Genomic DNA, 17,635 nt, shown 5'->3' on the forward strand with positions numbered 1-17,635 from the left:
GTGCTTAATAACTATCACACTGGCACGTAGGCAACAAACAGTTTCATTACACATCTGATGAATACTAGCCGAGCACATTGCTCACAAAATTTCTCCAAGCTTGGGGCAGTCTGTGCGTGTGTGTGTTTTAAACCACGTCTTCATGGCAAAGAGCTTTCTGTCAGGAAATTTTGCAATATTTTCCCTGCTATTGCACCACTACACTACTAGGCTATAACATTATTATTCTGTGAGCCTTACACTGATTGCTTTGTATGTGTCCTACAGTTTTTTCAGTCTAACTTACAATAATTTTTAAACTCCTACTATTTGATTTCTGTCACTTGTATTAAAGGTACTTGAGAAAGCTCTGATACCCAGCCATAATAACAGCAATAACATATTGTCTTCCCTGTGAATTTATTAGCTTCAGTCTTAGGAGTTTGTGCACTTATTTGCAGGTTTTAATTTACACAACTGCAGTATTAACTTCTCCAACTCCAAACTTGGTACCTGAAGTATCCGTCATGATAAAATAACATTTATGTACAAACTGTAAGGTGCATTTGGATTGCCCTGTTGTGCCCATGGTTGCATGAAATGAATAAGCCATCTCTTTTTGTTTCAGAGATGGCAAAGATGCTGGCACTCAGCTATGATATCAGACATCCAAGTAGGTACCTCTGGCTGACTCTCTGGATCTCTCATAATCTCTCTCTTTGTCCCTTTTAATCTCTCTTCTTACCCTTTTTCTCTGCTGCGTCTAATCTGTTTTACCCACTTTCTGTATTTATCAGTTTCTCCCTTTCACGCCTTCATTTTGCTTTGTTCTGAATCGCTTTGAACCTTTCAGATTTCTTTCTTCTCTTAGGAGCACATTTCTCTTTTTATTTGATCCAAAAAGTCTTACCTGCTTTTGCATCACCTGCCTAACCACTATTCACCTCACCTGTTCTTTTGCCTCCTTTCCTCTCCTGTTACTAATAAAGTAACGGCAGTTTGGTTACAGTTATTAGTATATATGTGAAATAATGTATTTGCACCCATAGGCTTGCTTTCTTCTCTTTTCTAGTCATCCCGCTGAAATCAGAATTGGCCTATAAGATTTTGGAAAGAGGCAGAATGAGATTCTGGTTGCAGGCTGAAGAGATTTCTTCCAATGTCACCTACAAATTCTTTGCCAACAACAAGGAACTGTCTGGAGCTGATGTAAGATACACTGTAGTTTAAGGCATGGACACACAGTACTGAGAAATGGAAAAAATTCTTCTTACACTGGCCTCAAGCTGAAAGAATTGTCTGTGTTCCCTCGATACACACTGACCATGATTCATTCAGCTGCATGTTGCAACATTTAAGCCACTGTAGAAAATGTATCCATATTCACAAAGTCTGTCTTAGAGTATAATATGACATTTTTTACAACAACCAACTCTATTTTTCTGCAGCCCAACAAGATGGGTCATGACGTCTCTACAGGTATTATTGAGTTCATCATGGACCATTTCACTGTTGAAAATGAGGGGACATTTACCTGCCAGATCACAGATGGAGGAGGCAAAGGACAGAGCTCACTGGTTCTGATTGGAGATGGTAAGAGAGGCCAAGTCTGATTTCTCACTACCAGCATCTCCACGGTCTCTCTGAACTGGTAAAACCATGTACAATCCAGCTAAAACTGACTACCATCTATCATCATTAATCATCAATCGCAGAATTGTGATCAGTAAATAGTAACATGTTTATCCACTCAGGTTTTACAGTGCTATGAAACTAAAAAAAAAAAAAAAAAACAAGGTAAGACTGACCAAAAAAAAAAAAAAAAATCTATATATACAATGTTGCTGCTGAGTCCATGACCCTCATGACAGTCGAACTGAGATTGGAGTATTAAACCATGACATATATCAACCTATAGTCTACACACATAAATCATATTCAGCTATATATTATACAACATAAATATTGTTATTGTATTCATGTAAAAGCTTATAATTGACCCAGACTGAGAAAGGCATGGCCATGCATATCATGGCTTCTTCCATTTCGGGCATGACAGGTTTTGAAGGAGACATACACCACCCATTTTCCAAGCCGGACAACATTAAAAATGTAATTGCCCAGGCTACTAGAGTTTAAGTACTGCCGCAGAGTTTTTTTTAAATGAAATTTCAATGATAAACAAATTAAGCATGCTTTGACTTGTCAGTGTTTTTGATTAAAAAAAAAGAGTTTCAATTGAATTAGAGCAGGGCTACAGTGTTGTCCAGCCTTCAGTCAGCATGTAGTCAGTCCCACAGAGCCAAGCAACTTCGAGCTTTGATAAAGAGCGCATGTCCATGTATACATTTTTAAGTGATTTATATTTGGCTGCCAATACTTAGACGCTAGTCAGAAGATGGTCCAATAGCAATTCTCCACCTCAGCCAGATATACTTTGCTGCACTGCAAGTCCACGCTGACTCAAACTTGCATGCACAATTTGAGACCTGACATGAGATTTGATCATAGCCTCCGCTCATGTCCGTGTTGATTAATGTCAAACTTTTCGTGGAAATAACCATATGCCCAGTTTTCTGTTGAATGTCTATTTTGTAAATGAGTGGGCTTACGTGTGCAAAAACGAGTTGCGATGTTTAAATCCTTATTTTCCTCTGTGCTATTCAGTGCAGACAAGTTGCAGCTAGAATGAACACAGCCTTCAGAGACATATGAAGTGTATAGTATACAATATATGTTCTTGACTTACTGCACCTTTAGTAAAAAAGACTACATTATAGAAATGTTAGCTCATAAATGTAAACGTGGATATGACACTGTTACTGTATATATGAAGGACACGCAAAGATTCAAATACGGTAGCTTGATTTCACAAATTGTGATTCCTCTCTCATACAGAGGACCATTAGCCAGCTAATCCACTGACAATCTATATCAACTACTAGCAGCAACACTTTGATCTTTTAATTATTCTCTGTTTATGTGTATCTGAATGTGCACACAGGTTTCAAGGCAGCGCTGGCTGAGGCTGAATACCAGAGGAGAGAGTACATCAGAGTCAAGGAGGGTAAGAAATACAAAACATCATCCACTCTTGTGCTTGTATGAGCTTCTACACCACTTAGCCTGAGACCAGCTTGCCACTATGTTGCCTTGGAGACAACTGATCTAATCATCAGAGTACGGGAAAGAAACAGACCTGCATTACCTAAAGTGGGAGTTGAAACCTTAAAACTGAAATGGACTCATTTGAAATGGCTCTTCACATTTCAGAAACCATCCCAAATTTAGAATTATATAGCGTCCAATACACCAATAAAACAGCTGCCATAGGAGTGAATGTAGTTTCCATAGTGGTATTTTGCATTAAGAATTTTAAAACCATACTTACACACAAGACAGGTAATAGAGCTCATACAATCAAATACAAGTAATTTGTTTTACGCTCACGTCTTCCCTGGGCCTTTTTTTCTCATGCCTTCATCCACTTCAGGTCCCCACTTCAGCGAGTTCCTGTCACTTCAGGTTGGAGATGACTGCTCTGTCACTCTGGTCTGCAAGGTAAACACAGCCAAACTCAATAATTATTGAATATTTGCACTCTAAACAAATGGGAGTGTGACTCATTAGCCATTCTATGGAGGCTGAGTGCAGGATGTGAAAATGCTGTGTAATGATAAGGTCCAGATTGAAAATGACCAGAATTACACTGTCAGGATTTGTTTTGGCATTGTTAGCATGAAGCACATAATTAAGACAATTTGGAAATGAAAGTATCGTTCATATCCCTGGAGACAATCTGAAGCCGGCATCTGTTTTAATCTGTTTGTCAGTTCAGCCCAAACAAGTGCATTTTGAATAATGTGGAAACATAATGGACATATGCTGTAAATTAGGTGGAGAGAATTTTTAAACTATGCACAGCAGGCATATGCCTTTTTGAAAGCATCAACTATTTTGCAAAAATAGGTGTCAGTGATTAGTTAGGGTGAAATATATATTCTTTAGAGAAAAAGGACTATGGGCCAAAGTTCTTGAATGGAACCTTTAGGGTGAATAAACTGAAATTTGAACACATCACTGACTTGTTGGATTTTCGCCTTGTAATGAAGTATAAATTCTGAGGTATGCAGCATTTATGGCATTGCTAACATGTTTCACTAAGGTGTGAACACTCACAGAACATCTCCAATGGCCCGGTTACACTTTAAGTGTGAAATGACAGGCCGTCATGAGCTGCAACACATCTAAGTTTAGGACTGATAAGAGACTCTTAGAGGCAGATTTATGGGTAAGTGCAAAAGTGCAGATTTTGGGCTGGGTCCATCTGAGACTTATTTGGCGCCTATGGGATTTGATGATAAAGTTGCTATAGAAGAAGGAACTTTTACTTTTTAATGCTAATTGTGTTTTAATAAGATTTGTGATCATGTTTTTTATTGCAGGTTGCTAACTTAAAGAAGGAATCAGTGTTCCACTGGTATAAAGAAGACACTGAGATCATCCCTGATGTGAAGCCTGACCTGGGATCAGGAGTCTGTAAACTTCCAATTAAGCTGGTAATTTCACTATGTTGTTATTAATCTTCTGAAAGAAACCGTGTATAATACTTTGGTTACACATGCACATAGAAAAATGTAGTATAGTGCAGTGGCTATGCTAAGTCAAGGCATGGATGCTATATTTTGGTCACTGACTTGGGTCAGTGACCAAACATGCTGCGGTGTCCTTCAATTTAGCATTTCTAAAGACACTTCACTCCAAAATTACAGACCTCACAATGTCTTCATATTTAGAATTCAACAAATCTGTTCCCCATGTCCTCTACACTATTTTATGTGATCTGTCTTTTGTGTCTTCTCTAGTTTTCACTGAAGACAGCGGGAATTTATAAGGCCACCATTAGTGATGACAGAGGAAAAGATATGAGCCAAATTGACATCTCCGGAAAAGGTAAACATATCTGTCTTGCTGATTACTTAGGGGAGTAATTCACTGACTTGCTGGTAGGCTGGTTTTCTAACTGAGCATAATGTGAAAAAAGAGTTTGATGCTCATTAAAAACTAGGAGACAGGGAAAAAAAGATCCAAATGTATAGGCTGTATCTGTATATGGTAAACTAATGAATTTTTAAAACCCCCAACTTTGCTTTTCCAACTGCTGTATAAAAATAGTTCTTCCCATGTGACAGCTCGCTCACCTGCTGGCTGTATTTATTCCTGAGAAAATACATTTTAATGTTCCTGTAAAAGTTTGTATGAAATAAACTTAAACTGGTACTCTGTAGAGCTGCAAATAAATGTTATTTTCATTATTGAATAATCTGCTGATTATTTTCACATTTAATTGATTGTTTAGTCTATAAAATGTCTTTTGCTATCAAAAATGACGAAAAAGCAGAAAGAAGCCTATGATCTCTTACTGAAATAGTTTGCAATTTTTCTTCTGATTAATTGGGGCAACCTCTAGCGCACCTGGCGGTGTGTGCACTCCATATAGGCTCAGTCATTTGCTGCGACCCAGGTTTGATTCCAGCCTGCAGCCCTTTGCTGAATGTCATCCCCCCTCACATTCCCCTCAGTCTACAGCTATCCTGTCAATAAAGCCAAAAATGCAAAGAACAAAAGAAATTAATTGATCAATTGACAAAGAGTTGCAGCTGTAGTACTCCAAAGTACTTCAAGCATGTACTTCTTTGTGCATTTTGATGGCAGAACTGAGTATTTCTGTCCTTTTCAGATCCCATTTTGTCGCCTCTCAATTAGAGGTTAATAAGTATTTAATTAGAGATCAACTGACAAATACAGCTCTTCACACTTTTTTTGCCATTTTACCTAAGTTGGGATGCCAGCAAGGAACAGAAGTATTCAGTAAATTTGTTTATAATGGCAGCAGGAATACTGAGTCACAGTTTTCAGAGAAATGTTTTATTCAAACCTTTCTATACTTTGCTTTGAAAACAGCCACCAGAGGGCAGCATCGTGACTTTCCCTCCTCTTGGCTCTTTCCCTGACCCCATGTTTTTCTGCCTCTCTTCTAGTCTTTGACGATGCCATAAATAAGATCAGCCAACTGGCTGGTGGGTATCTGCATTTTCACACACACACACACACACACACACACACATATACACACATATATACACAGACATCAATCATCTTCTTATATCCATATTAAAAACAGTACTAAACATCACTGTCATCATCCTCTAACCACTGAAGGGATCATGTGCAAATTATCTGAACACGACACAATCACACCACATTGATAAAAGATTTGGTAGATCCATCACCAGCCTGATACATTTCTGTTTTTAAAATCCTACTGCTTCACACACACACACACACACACACAAACATGCACACTTATCAGCGTGTGGCAGAAGTTGTCATGCTGGAAGCATTTGGCCATCATGCCATCATGTGGTGAAATCACTTTAAAATTCCACTGCGCTGTCACAGTGACAGTGTGGAGGAGCATCTTACTCCTATTTTAAGAGACAGTCACTTGACAGCTCTGCAGCAACTGTTACAGCAGTGGTTGCAGAGGAGAAGAGGGTTCATTACTGTGATAATGGGAAACCATGGTGATGTGACCAGGTGGATGACACACTTGTACACTTGTAATGTGCAGCGAGGAAAGTCCCATACAGACAGTGTAGTATAAAACTCCCTTTGAAGTATAATAGCTTTTTTTTCTTAAAAAAAAAAAGAAGTTATTAAAGCTTCTGATGCTGGAAACGTTTTATTGAATGCAGCATACAAACAGTCTGCACTCCAAAATCTGCACTCTGCTTCATTAGTGCAATTCTGCTCTTCAATCTGGATAAAGGTAACAATAAGAGGGAAGTCTTAAAATAGATACCACAAATGGCTGCAGATGGAAGTTTAATTTTATGTGATTAATCCTGAGCAAGAGGCGAGGTTATCCAGCAGCAGATGGAAAATATGTATCTGATTCTCATTTCAAATGTGCCTCTCCATAACCTCTATCACCTCCATCACCTCCTCTAGGAGCCAGTGCAGCAGAGTTGGTGATTAACTGCACAGCAACAGGCATTCAGCTGCAGTGTCACATGAAGTATTACACCTCAGAGATGAACATCACCTGGTTTCATGGGTAAGAAATTATATTTATAACACTTATAACACTGTCACTGCAACACCATCAACAACTACTACCAGGAAGAAGAAGAAAATAATGACAACAACATCAGTATATGTAGTCATAGTAGGGGTTTTAGGAGGAATAAGAGTATTCTTTTAAGTTTGCCCACAAACATGCTGACCACAAACACATTATTCTGCTTTTCTCTCAAGTTAAATTGCCGGGAGTGGCAAAAACAATAAGCAACATAATAAAACTTGTGATGGCTGTTGGCAAGTGTTTTCATTATCCTGGTTATTGCAGGAAAATGAAACTGTTTTGTGACAAAAATCCCACCCCTATCATTTTCTATAAAGAAGCAAGGTTTTTCAGCACTTAAAAGCACTCTGTTTTACCCTGGAGATTATGAAATAAGGAGGGAGAACAGAAAGGAGGACAAAAAGATAGAAAAACATGACAAAAAAAATGAAGAGAAATAAAAAGAAAGAAAGAAGAGTGACAGGGGGTAGTGGAGGCTTTTTCTGTTATTTAAGTAAAATGATGGAGATTAGACTTTTGACCTCTCCACACTCTTTCTGTGAGTGTGTGTGAGAAAGCGACAGATAGCAGCAGAGAGAGGGATTGGTATCCCTTTGCATAACATTAGGCAGGCATGTAAACATGATTTTCTATTACCTCTGCAACAGGCTCCCCCTGTTCACAAACACTACACAAACACATAAACACAAACCTCTCCTCTCTCCTCCACAGTGAGACTAAACTCTCCCACAGTGACAAGATTGTGATTGGAGGAACCCCTGCGATGGCAACCATGGAGGTATGATTGTCTCTACAATGCTTAACAGTATACGCCTCTTAGGTGGATCATACATGAGTTGTTTTATGACAACAAAGCCCTGTAGGCAGTCGTACTATTGCTCAAAAGTCCTCAAAGTGCCTTTGTAGAGGTGATACCAGGGCAACTTTGAGACGAATTGGATAATCTCACCTTTAGAAGGGGTAGCTAATGAGTAAAAACATCATGCATTTAAAAATTCATTTAACTTAATTAATTAAACAGCGTATCTTCCTTTTGCTTTTTGTCTGAAAGCTTTATAATTGTAATTACCTGGTAGATGAATGATTCTTTTTCAAACCATGAATTAAAGTAAAAATAAATAGCCAGACACTGATTAGTTTATGGGTTTTAATTGATTGATTGATTCACAGGTGATTGAACCAGTGGAGAAGGATAAAGGAAAATACTCAATCATAATCACCGACCCTGAAAACTCACATAAACGCACACTGGACCTCAGCGGTGATGGTCAGTACCTCCTCTCTCTCTCTCCCTGTCTCACTCACTCTTTTTATTGACAGTACAGTAAAAGCAGGGCTGGAAACAACACATTTGTTTTTATAGAGCTCTTGGCTTCAGTCTGTAGTTTAAGACTTTGAAGTGATACTCCAACCAAAATCTATCTTTTGAGTATCAAACACTCATCCCCGCAGGCTTGAGAACTGGCTGTAAAAAGTTTGCTGTTCACTCTTTCAGAAAAAAAACAAAAAAACCCAAAATTGCCGCTGTATTGAATTCATGATGGTTACAATGGACTCCAATAGGGATGGAGTGTCATGAAAGAAAAAGTATCAAAATATCCAAAGAAACTCTTCAAAACTCTTCTTAAGCATATTCAGCTTCTCCTGTTTACCATTATAATCAGTATGTTTTACTTATATGACAAATTATATGACCAATTTGGATGTCGTTTTACTCCCAAGTTCTGAAGCTATGCCAGAAGAGGTGTATTTATAATTTCACCAAAATATGTTTGTTTAACCGACATTTATTTAGGACCCCCTCCAGAAAAAAATCAAGTTTTTAACCATGTTAATATGTTCACACACCATGGCTGATTGTTTTCGCCTTAGTATTGCAGTGAACAAATAATCGTTTCAGACAGCCAGGATTTCATACATCATAAACCTAAGGAACGAGACCATCACTTTCGAAACGAGGACTATCAGAGGAGAAGCCAAATTTAGCAATGTTTTGGTAGTTTTCAAGCTAAATTTCAATTTCACTTAAATTTTTACAATTAACTAACTAAACAGAATGACAGATCAGTTATTCACCTCTCATGTCACAAACTGCTGCAGTGGAAAAAAAACCAACTCATGGAGAGCTCCATCTGCACTGCAGTCACAGACCCATGAAAACCTTTGACTTAAGAGAGGGGACACAGAGTGATATAAAGGGACACATACGTTTTAAAGAAAAGAAAAAAAACGAAAGTTTGCTGTTGTCCCTGGCCCCTCATTCTATTCAATTTTGGGTGGATATAAGAATATATATATACATACATATACACTATATATATATATATATATATATATATATATATATATATATATATATATATATATATATATATATATATATATATATATATATATATATATATATATATATCTAAAGATTACTATTAAAAAGGAATCTTAAAGATGTTTTGAAAGCAATGTGAATTCCTTTAAGTTTATGATAAATCTTATGATTCTGCTTGTTTAATTTAATATACACCAATCTAAATTTGCCAAGTCATCCCCCTGCTTAAAAGTTTGTCGCTGATAGATTTTTATTATTTCAAATTCAGAGCGGGAACATGTAAATAATAATAAATAATCATAATAATAGTAATTTTATCTACCCATACATCATTGTAACCAATTACTTAGTGATCTGTCTACTACACAATTTTAAAATGCTTTCTTTTCCTCATTACCTTAATGATTATTTTCATTCCATTATTTGTCTTTTTTGACAAAATGTGAAGTCACGGATGTCCGACTTTGTGCAATTTACATTCTTAATGAAAAAGAGGTTAATCTAACATTAGCAACACATTATTAGCTGTTTGATAGTCAAGCCCAAGGCTCATGTTATCTATTACAGTTTACAAGCAGAGGTTTGTGTGCTTGATGAGCAGTGTTGAAGGTGAGCAGGTTGGGCTGCAGGCGAGTGGCTGAGGGGCGGGACTAATTTGCACATCCATCGTTCAGTGCATACCAAATGAGGCAAAGGTGTAGCATGTATCTAAGCTGTTATAAGGCATCAAGAATTTTTTCTTTCATGGAAAACATATTAAAATATGTAAATGTTATGAGCAGAGATGAGTTTTTATGGGTTTAATAAATGCTGGAAGAGGAGCAGTTGTTCATGAAGAGGCAAGTAACAGCCAACTCTTCAACAAGGGTTCTGTGTTTTTTATAGTTTGACTGCAATAACTCTCTCAGTCATTTCACAGACAAGGTTGCAAACATCAGGGCAAACATCTCACCTTTGTCCAGTCCTCTCACTAATGGTTTCTCCAACCCATCCATCTTAAACTTCCTCTGTGCTGTGTCCATAGGTGATATTGTAGCCTTGCTAGGAAAAATGAAACCTTCCTCAAGCACTTTATATATCTTACCAACCTGTCTGTTTTTAAAGGTTTTGCCCCTGCACAGGCAATATTTTTTATCAGGATGTGTTCAAAGACATTTTAAGCAGGCTATTGTCCAACCTTTGTTAAAGAAACCATCCATGGATCCTTCCCTGCCTGAGAATTACAGGTCAATATCCAAACTCCCACTGCTTTCTAAAATCTTAGAAAAGGTTGTTTGAAAAACAACTTTTTCAAACACTGGAGCAGCACAGGGTGTTCGATAAATTTCAATCTGGTTTCCATAAACTACATTCAACTGAAACGGCTCTCCTCAAAGTGTGAAATGACATTTTAATAACTGTAGATGCTGGTTGTTATTCAGTCATGGTTTGTTAGCGCAGCATTCACCGTTGACCACCAAACTTGCATCCATAGGCTAAGGAACATGGTAGGCATTTCTGGGATTGTATTAGAGTGGTTCTTCTCCTATCTTTCAGATAGAACAATGTCAGTCTCTGTAGGTTTAATTTCTGTCAGATTCTGCTGCTTTGTCATGTGGTGTCCCCCAGAGATCGGTTTTGGGGACTTTTTTTTTTATTTTCTGTGTACATGTTGCCTCTGTGAGTTCAGTAACGCCTCTTATCTTTTACATGCTGATGATAATCCAATGGTATTTTTCATTAAACCTGATGAGCTCCAAAAACAGTCTATATGGAAAACTGTTTAATCACCATTAGGAGCTGGATGGGGAATACTTTTCTGCAGTTAAATGCAGATAAAACTGAGGTTTTGATTATTTTCCCAGATAACCTCCAATCAACAGTCAAGGAGAACCTTGGTACCCTGTCATCTTCCTGTCAATCTAGTCCTCGTAATCTTGGCATATTCTTTGATCATTCCATGAGTTTCAGTACTTAGATTGGGACACTGACCCAAGTGTGCTTTTTTCATCTCAGGAACATAGCCAAACTACTGCTGAATCAAGAAATGAAACTATGATGTTAATACATGCATTCATTTCTTCATGCTTAAACTGCTGTAATTCTCTTTTCACCGGTCAGTACAAATCCTCATTACACCGCTTACAAACAGTCCAAAATGCTACTGCTCAGTTCCTAACTCAATCCAACGGATGGTCAGATATGACCCAATTTTAACCATGTTGACCGGCTTCCCGTTAATTTCTGGATAATTTTTAAAATCTTTATTTGCGTACTGATAGAGCCCTACATGGCCTTGGTTCAATATATATAAGTGACCTTCTACTGCCCCATACTACAAGAGGGGCCCTTAGATCCTCCTCCCAAGGTTTTCTCAGTGTTCCTTGGACACATTTCAAGACTCGGCAAGCCTGCCAAATGCAGATCTCTGGACTCTGTGGAGTCGTTTAAATGCACTTAAAAAACCTTCCTGTTCAGACAGGTATTTGGGTAGCATATAGTGCTTTATGTTTTAATCCTGTGTTTTTATCTGCTCTCACTGTATGTTTTAGCTGGGTATTATTTTTATTTATTTATTTTTCTTTTATTTATTTTTTCTGTTTGTGAAGCACTTTGTGACTGGGTTCTGTGAAAGGTGCTATATAAATAAACTTTGCTTGCTTCCTTGCTTTTTATAGTTCAAGTTCTTTATTGTTATATGCAGAACAATTACAAAGAAGCAGTCACTGGCAATGAAAATCTATTTTATATGAATACTCGAAAGGTAGATTTTTAGAGGAGTATCACTCTAAAACGAAGTGAGGAGACAATTAGTGTTGTGAACAGTAACAGTGAAATTCTGTTTTTTTTCTTTTGCAGTATATGAGAAGGCCTTTGCGGAGTTCCAGAAACTCAAGTAAGACAGCACTCTCAAACCCCTCTTTGCCTTTCTGTGTGTATCTTTTAGTCAGACTAACTCTGCTAATGATGCAGTGTGAGTTCGCATTCAAACTCACACTGCTTAATCACAGCAAGTTTGACACCTGGTAGTTTTAAGTAATGTATAATGATTGCCCAAGATATTTTCTGTTACTGAAAACAATATTATTTGTCCTTGTTTAAAAAAATTTAAAGCACAAACATTTACCATGAATACGTTTGGCATTTTCAGAGTGGTTTTGCTTATAACTGAATATTAAAATTACATCTTCTAGAGATGAAATAGATTTCATTTTAACCTTTAACATCTAAAAACCTTCTGCTTGGAAGGTACCGGTACAGTAAAGCCTGCAGACCTGTTCAGCCAGACAACTTGAACTGAGCTTTTACTACACACACAGCTTCCTTTACTGACCGCAAGATGCACAAAGATCCTACACACCCTTTTTCAATAAGAGGATCAATTTTAGGGATCAATAGACATCCCGCTCTTTTGATGTATCTACTCTGCTGCTGTTTTACTGTTTGCAAACATTGGAACTACTGTTTCTTTTTGGCACTGCCGATGATTCTTGTGTGATTGCTCACTGAACTGCTAGTACTGTAATGTTGTGTTAAAACTGTCACCCCACTATTAGATTCGGTTTTAATGCACCTTTCTGTGCAAGATAATGCACATGTTTACATTTGATGTATTTGTAAACACTATACACTTTTTAGAGATAGAGCTGCTTTTCAGTTTACTAATGCTTAAATTAACATTTTAAAATGTCAAAGAGTACAGTGAATTCAAACCCCCAGTGCTGCTGTCTGGAAAAATCTAGAATATTATCATTTTAGATGAAAATGATGATGTTAAAAAAGAGAAGCAGTCAGGTTGCAGAGATCCTGTTGGGTCCTTTGGCTAGTTGGGCCAAAGCGAAACCCCCACACACTAACTTTTACAAATCTGTTCAGAAAAATCAATTGAAATTACAAATACTAAACACTGCATGCAGAGTGGAAACTGTCCAAATCCCTTTTCTAATTAACATTCAAAGAAAGACATTTAAGCACAAGATTTTACAAACACACTGAAACAAGCGACACCCTGTCGCCCTTTTGATTGAGCATCAATATGCCGAGAGGAGAGCAGAGTTGCCCCAGCCATCTGGTCCTGTGGCTGACCTCTAGTCCTTCCATGCTGCTCTGACAGTCCTCACCCAGTGATTACAAAGCAATATCATTTTTCCCATAGAAAAGATTGTGTTTAGTCCCTGGGAAAACTATTGTATTATGTGATTTGGCTCAAAACCCAAAATACCTTGTGGTAAACCATCTGACCACTGCCACTGACCCAAAAATAGAGAGGTAGTTGTGTGTGTGGTCAGTGAGCAGAATCACATAGAATGTAAAAGAAAGTATACGGTCGATTTAATTTATTTAATTTGTCCTTGAACCTGCTACATCTTTGGAGTTGAAGGATGAGTTGATTAAAAACAGTAGCTACTGTGAAGATCCCATCCGGTTGCTTGGGCATGTTGCTGCTGATGGCATCATTCAATTCCTGCACTGCATTTTCTGAATTTGCATCAGAGTCTTGTGTCCTTATGGCCCCCAACAAAGTCCACCCATACAGTGCAATAGCTTGATCCAGGATGTTAGGGGTTAGCATGTCTCTGTGAAGATGTGTGCAGAGCTACTGTATCTCTGATTTCCTGTTGCTGATTGAGCCTCAATCATCTCATTTCTCCTGTGACCGGACACTAGCCAAAAGAGGGCTTGGTAGAAGAACAGCTCTTAGTCCAAGTCTGGTCAGCCTTGCCCTGATGCCGGCTCTCCCGCCTCTCTTCGTCCGACACTTTCGGTTTTGTTTCTCCCCTCTGGTCTGACCGGCCGCTCAGCGAATGCTGTTGGTGGGGATCCTCTGGTTGTCTGCTGCATTCCGTCCAAAACCCACACAACTTGTCCAGATGTTGATAATGTGCTTCTCTATCATAGAAAAGTCGTGCCTCAGCAGAAGGGGCCATGGAGAAAAAACAGGAAAGCATAGCAAAATATAGCAAAAAAGTAGCGAGGGCTTGAGGAGCGACAGGCTGCTACATTTACATGCACTGCCGTCATCATAGCAAACACACCATTACCAAAGTTGGCTATTCTTCATTAATAATTTATTCATAAATAACTTATTGTTAACTTATTTTTCTGTGTGTTTCAGGGCTGAGGCCTATGCTGAAAAGAGTGAGTTCATCCCTCCATTTTCCTTGTTTCTTTGTTTAATACAGTTACTTTTTTAGAAAGTTGCTTTCTATAGTTCTGTTAAAAAATGAGCATTGTTCAGCCATTGGGCCGCATCTTATACCTGACACAAAGCGGAACTGTCATTGCTTGTTTCAGACCAATGCAGTTGTTGTTTTCATGGCTAGCGCTCCGGTTGTAACGTAGCAAGTACATTTGCTACCCGTAAGTAGCAAATGTGCTTGTGCATCTGAAATAAGGTGTGGTCAGACATATTGTTGTCGCATTGGTATTTTGAGGCAGCAGAAAGCAGTTGTGCCATTGACCAACAAAATCTGGTCTAATATCAGAAGGGCAGAGAATTCCTGCAATTTAATGGAGCTTTATTCAAATAGTAAGATGCACCCAAATAGGCTGGTTCACAACAGGTGTACACTCTGCTTTTTACACACACATGGGCATGTGAATGGATTACAGGTGATACATCATCAATGTGTAAAAATCACATTCTCTTAAATGTTAGCAGAGCAGAGGAGCAAGAAAGATGCTGTGGGCATTTATGCGTGAGAAGCAGTGTGACTTCATTGATTATTTGAGAAGCTCATAGTTTAGTTCTGTTTCCAGTGTCAGGGTAATAAGTACGCTTTTTAGTTGGCTGCTAAAATGTTTCATGATATTTGCTGCAGTGACATTACTGCTTGTAGTGCATTACTCTCAGCAGAAAACTGCTCCCTTCTACAATTTGCCAAATCCACCATGTAAATAGTAATGCCCCAGATGCAGACACACCTGGATTTTAAAAGGAATGGGAGATGACATTTTAGTTGGTTGAATTCACGTCACGCCTAAAACACACCCATGATTTAAAAGGGACTAAAAACATCCTCTCTGCCCCTTTTGTCTACTTCGAGTTTAGATTATGCGCCGTTTCACTATCAAAAGTGGTTGGACATATCCTGAATGCACTTGCGCCATGCACATCAGAACATGCGTTCTAAAACTTTTAAATAGGACCCATTGTCTCGAAAAAGGCATAATGCAACTAATGTTCAATTGTCTTAAAGAAAATGATGACCCAGAGTTCATCATCAATATAATTAGCAATGGGAATGATTGTTAATATTACTAATGGTTTGTTTCAGACCGTGGTAAAGTGGTAGGAGGACTGCCGGATGTGGTCACCATTATGGAAAAGAAGGTGAGTGTCTAACATGTGATTTTAGTTGCTTTAAATTTGTGTATGTTTGTCTTAGAAGACATGAACTTTGATCTTCCTGCAGACCCTGAGTTTAACATGTACAGTGTGCGGGGACCCCAAACCTCAGGTCTCGTGGTTGAAGAACGGAGCAGATGTAGAACCTGATGATCAGGTAAATGCTTCAGTCACACTAACAGGAAAAATCGGTTCAAACTAGACCTAATTTTTTTCTTTGGTTCCTGCCTGCCAAATGCTTCTGCTGACTGTTAAAGCGTTTTACTCCCTTCCTTTCCTTCCCATTATTAATTCCCTTATTAATCAGACACAATTGCAAGAGTTTATTTCTATTAAGTTGTCTTCCGATACTATAAGGTTTCTATACTCAGTACGCGTCTACTGGATTCTGTTGTTACTCCCAGTGGCTTTGACTGTGGTTCAATATTTAGCTCACTCTTTGGATTCATAGGCGTAGCATCCCTAATGTGCACTGAACTGTTCAAATGCAGTGTATGACCGTGACTGCAATTATGGTTTTACAGTCACAGTTAGTGCTATGATGACAGTTCTAGACATTGAACATTTAAAATGACATGAAAACTAAAATATTGGAGTGAGTAATATTTGAATGAGAGATTCAGAAAATACTACAGGAAATATTGAGTTGGTAACAAACAAAGTACTTTCTTAGAAGTGTGTGTTTCAATTAAGTTTTAATTACTACACAAAACTGAAACTAATGAATAAGATCTCCACTGATGCACTTTAGTTCTTTGTTGGAAACTGACTGATTGCACCTAGAAGTCTCTACACAGCCTCCATATGCCCTGCTGAGTTGATCAGGATTAGGGGAAACAAAAAGACCTCTACCTGCTTTTTGATAAAGACCTTAGCACCAGTTACAATCTCTCACTAGAGAGATGTGCATGCTTTCGGTAAGGTCAGCATTACCAGCACACTCCTGGATTGGTAATGGAACAAATTTACCTCTCACAACTCACTGACCTACTTGCCAACCAGTTAAAGTCTACAGCCTATCCCCAGTCAGTTGAGGCTCTTTCAACAGCATCAGCATCCTGCGGCTCTGAACGGCTTTGAAGATTTAAGTTTGAGAAACCGCGGTCCAGGTGGAATATGTGTTGAAGTTTGCCCTCTTCTTTATTCATTTCCACACCTGCTAATAATCTGTCTAAAACAAGAGCTGACGTCCTATGTGATGTTTTTTAAACCTCAGGAGTGCGCCTCTCCTACCTCATTACCACAGAGGATACTAAAGATATTAACAGAAAAACAAACAGGAATATATACAGATCAAGACAATATTGCGTTGAAACTCAGCGCAGGAATAGGTGTTACTGGCTTAAACAGAGGTGTGTCAGAGGGGGTGGTGAATGACAAAGATGAATAATTTTTAACATTTTGTCACACAACAACCATCATTATCAAGTATTTTTGTTATACAGGAGGTACCTTTCGTCAGTCAAAAATGAGGAACAATGAAACTGCAGATTAGCCCTCACTGATCTAAAATGAATGCAGTTATGCAAGAGTATATACTAGTGTGTTTTTTGATCATTTTTCATCATATATAATACAATTACTTTTTTCATTATTTTTTATGGCATACTATACTGTGACTTTTGTCATGACTTTCAATGTCATATCATACTGTGACTTTTCTTCATGACTTTTGATGACACTCTATACCAAGTGATTCTTCAATTTTTGATGACATATTATGCATAGATTTTTTTCATGACTTTTAATGGCATACTATAATGTGACTTTTTAAAAAAAGATTTTTGATGACATACTATCCTATGTCATTTATCATGATCTTGATGACATCTAAAACTATACCATCTACATCACA

The 17,635-nt window shown here is 38.0% G+C and overlaps 1 protein-coding gene across 1 annotated transcript in view; it reads left to right on the top strand.

Moving 5' to 3' along the window:
* The window catches only part of myom2b (myomesin 2b), a 49,097-nt gene that overhangs the window by 25,119 nt on the left and 6,343 nt on the right, over nt 1-17,635 (top strand). The window contains exons 23-37 of the mRNA XM_042504297.1: nt 608-652; nt 1,052-1,188; nt 1,428-1,572; nt 2,984-3,046; nt 3,473-3,540; nt 4,425-4,538; nt 4,845-4,932; nt 6,021-6,059; nt 6,994-7,099; nt 7,838-7,904; nt 8,297-8,393; nt 12,291-12,327; nt 14,548-14,570; nt 15,710-15,765; nt 15,848-15,937. Coding sequence (XP_042360231.1) covers nt 608-652; nt 1,052-1,188; nt 1,428-1,572; nt 2,984-3,046; nt 3,473-3,540; nt 4,425-4,538; nt 4,845-4,932; nt 6,021-6,059; nt 6,994-7,099; nt 7,838-7,904; nt 8,297-8,393; nt 12,291-12,327; nt 14,548-14,570; nt 15,710-15,765; nt 15,848-15,937 — 1,175 coding nt within the window. The remainder of the gene's footprint in view (nt 1-607; nt 653-1,051; nt 1,189-1,427; nt 1,573-2,983; nt 3,047-3,472; nt 3,541-4,424; nt 4,539-4,844; nt 4,933-6,020; nt 6,060-6,993; nt 7,100-7,837; nt 7,905-8,296; nt 8,394-12,290; nt 12,328-14,547; nt 14,571-15,709; nt 15,766-15,847; nt 15,938-17,635) is intronic.

Source organism: Plectropomus leopardus, chromosome 1, assembly GCF_008729295.1.
Source record: "Plectropomus leopardus isolate mb chromosome 1, YSFRI_Pleo_2.0, whole genome shotgun sequence".
NCBI classification, from domain to species: domain Eukaryota; kingdom Metazoa; phylum Chordata; class Actinopteri; order Perciformes; family Serranidae; genus Plectropomus; species Plectropomus leopardus.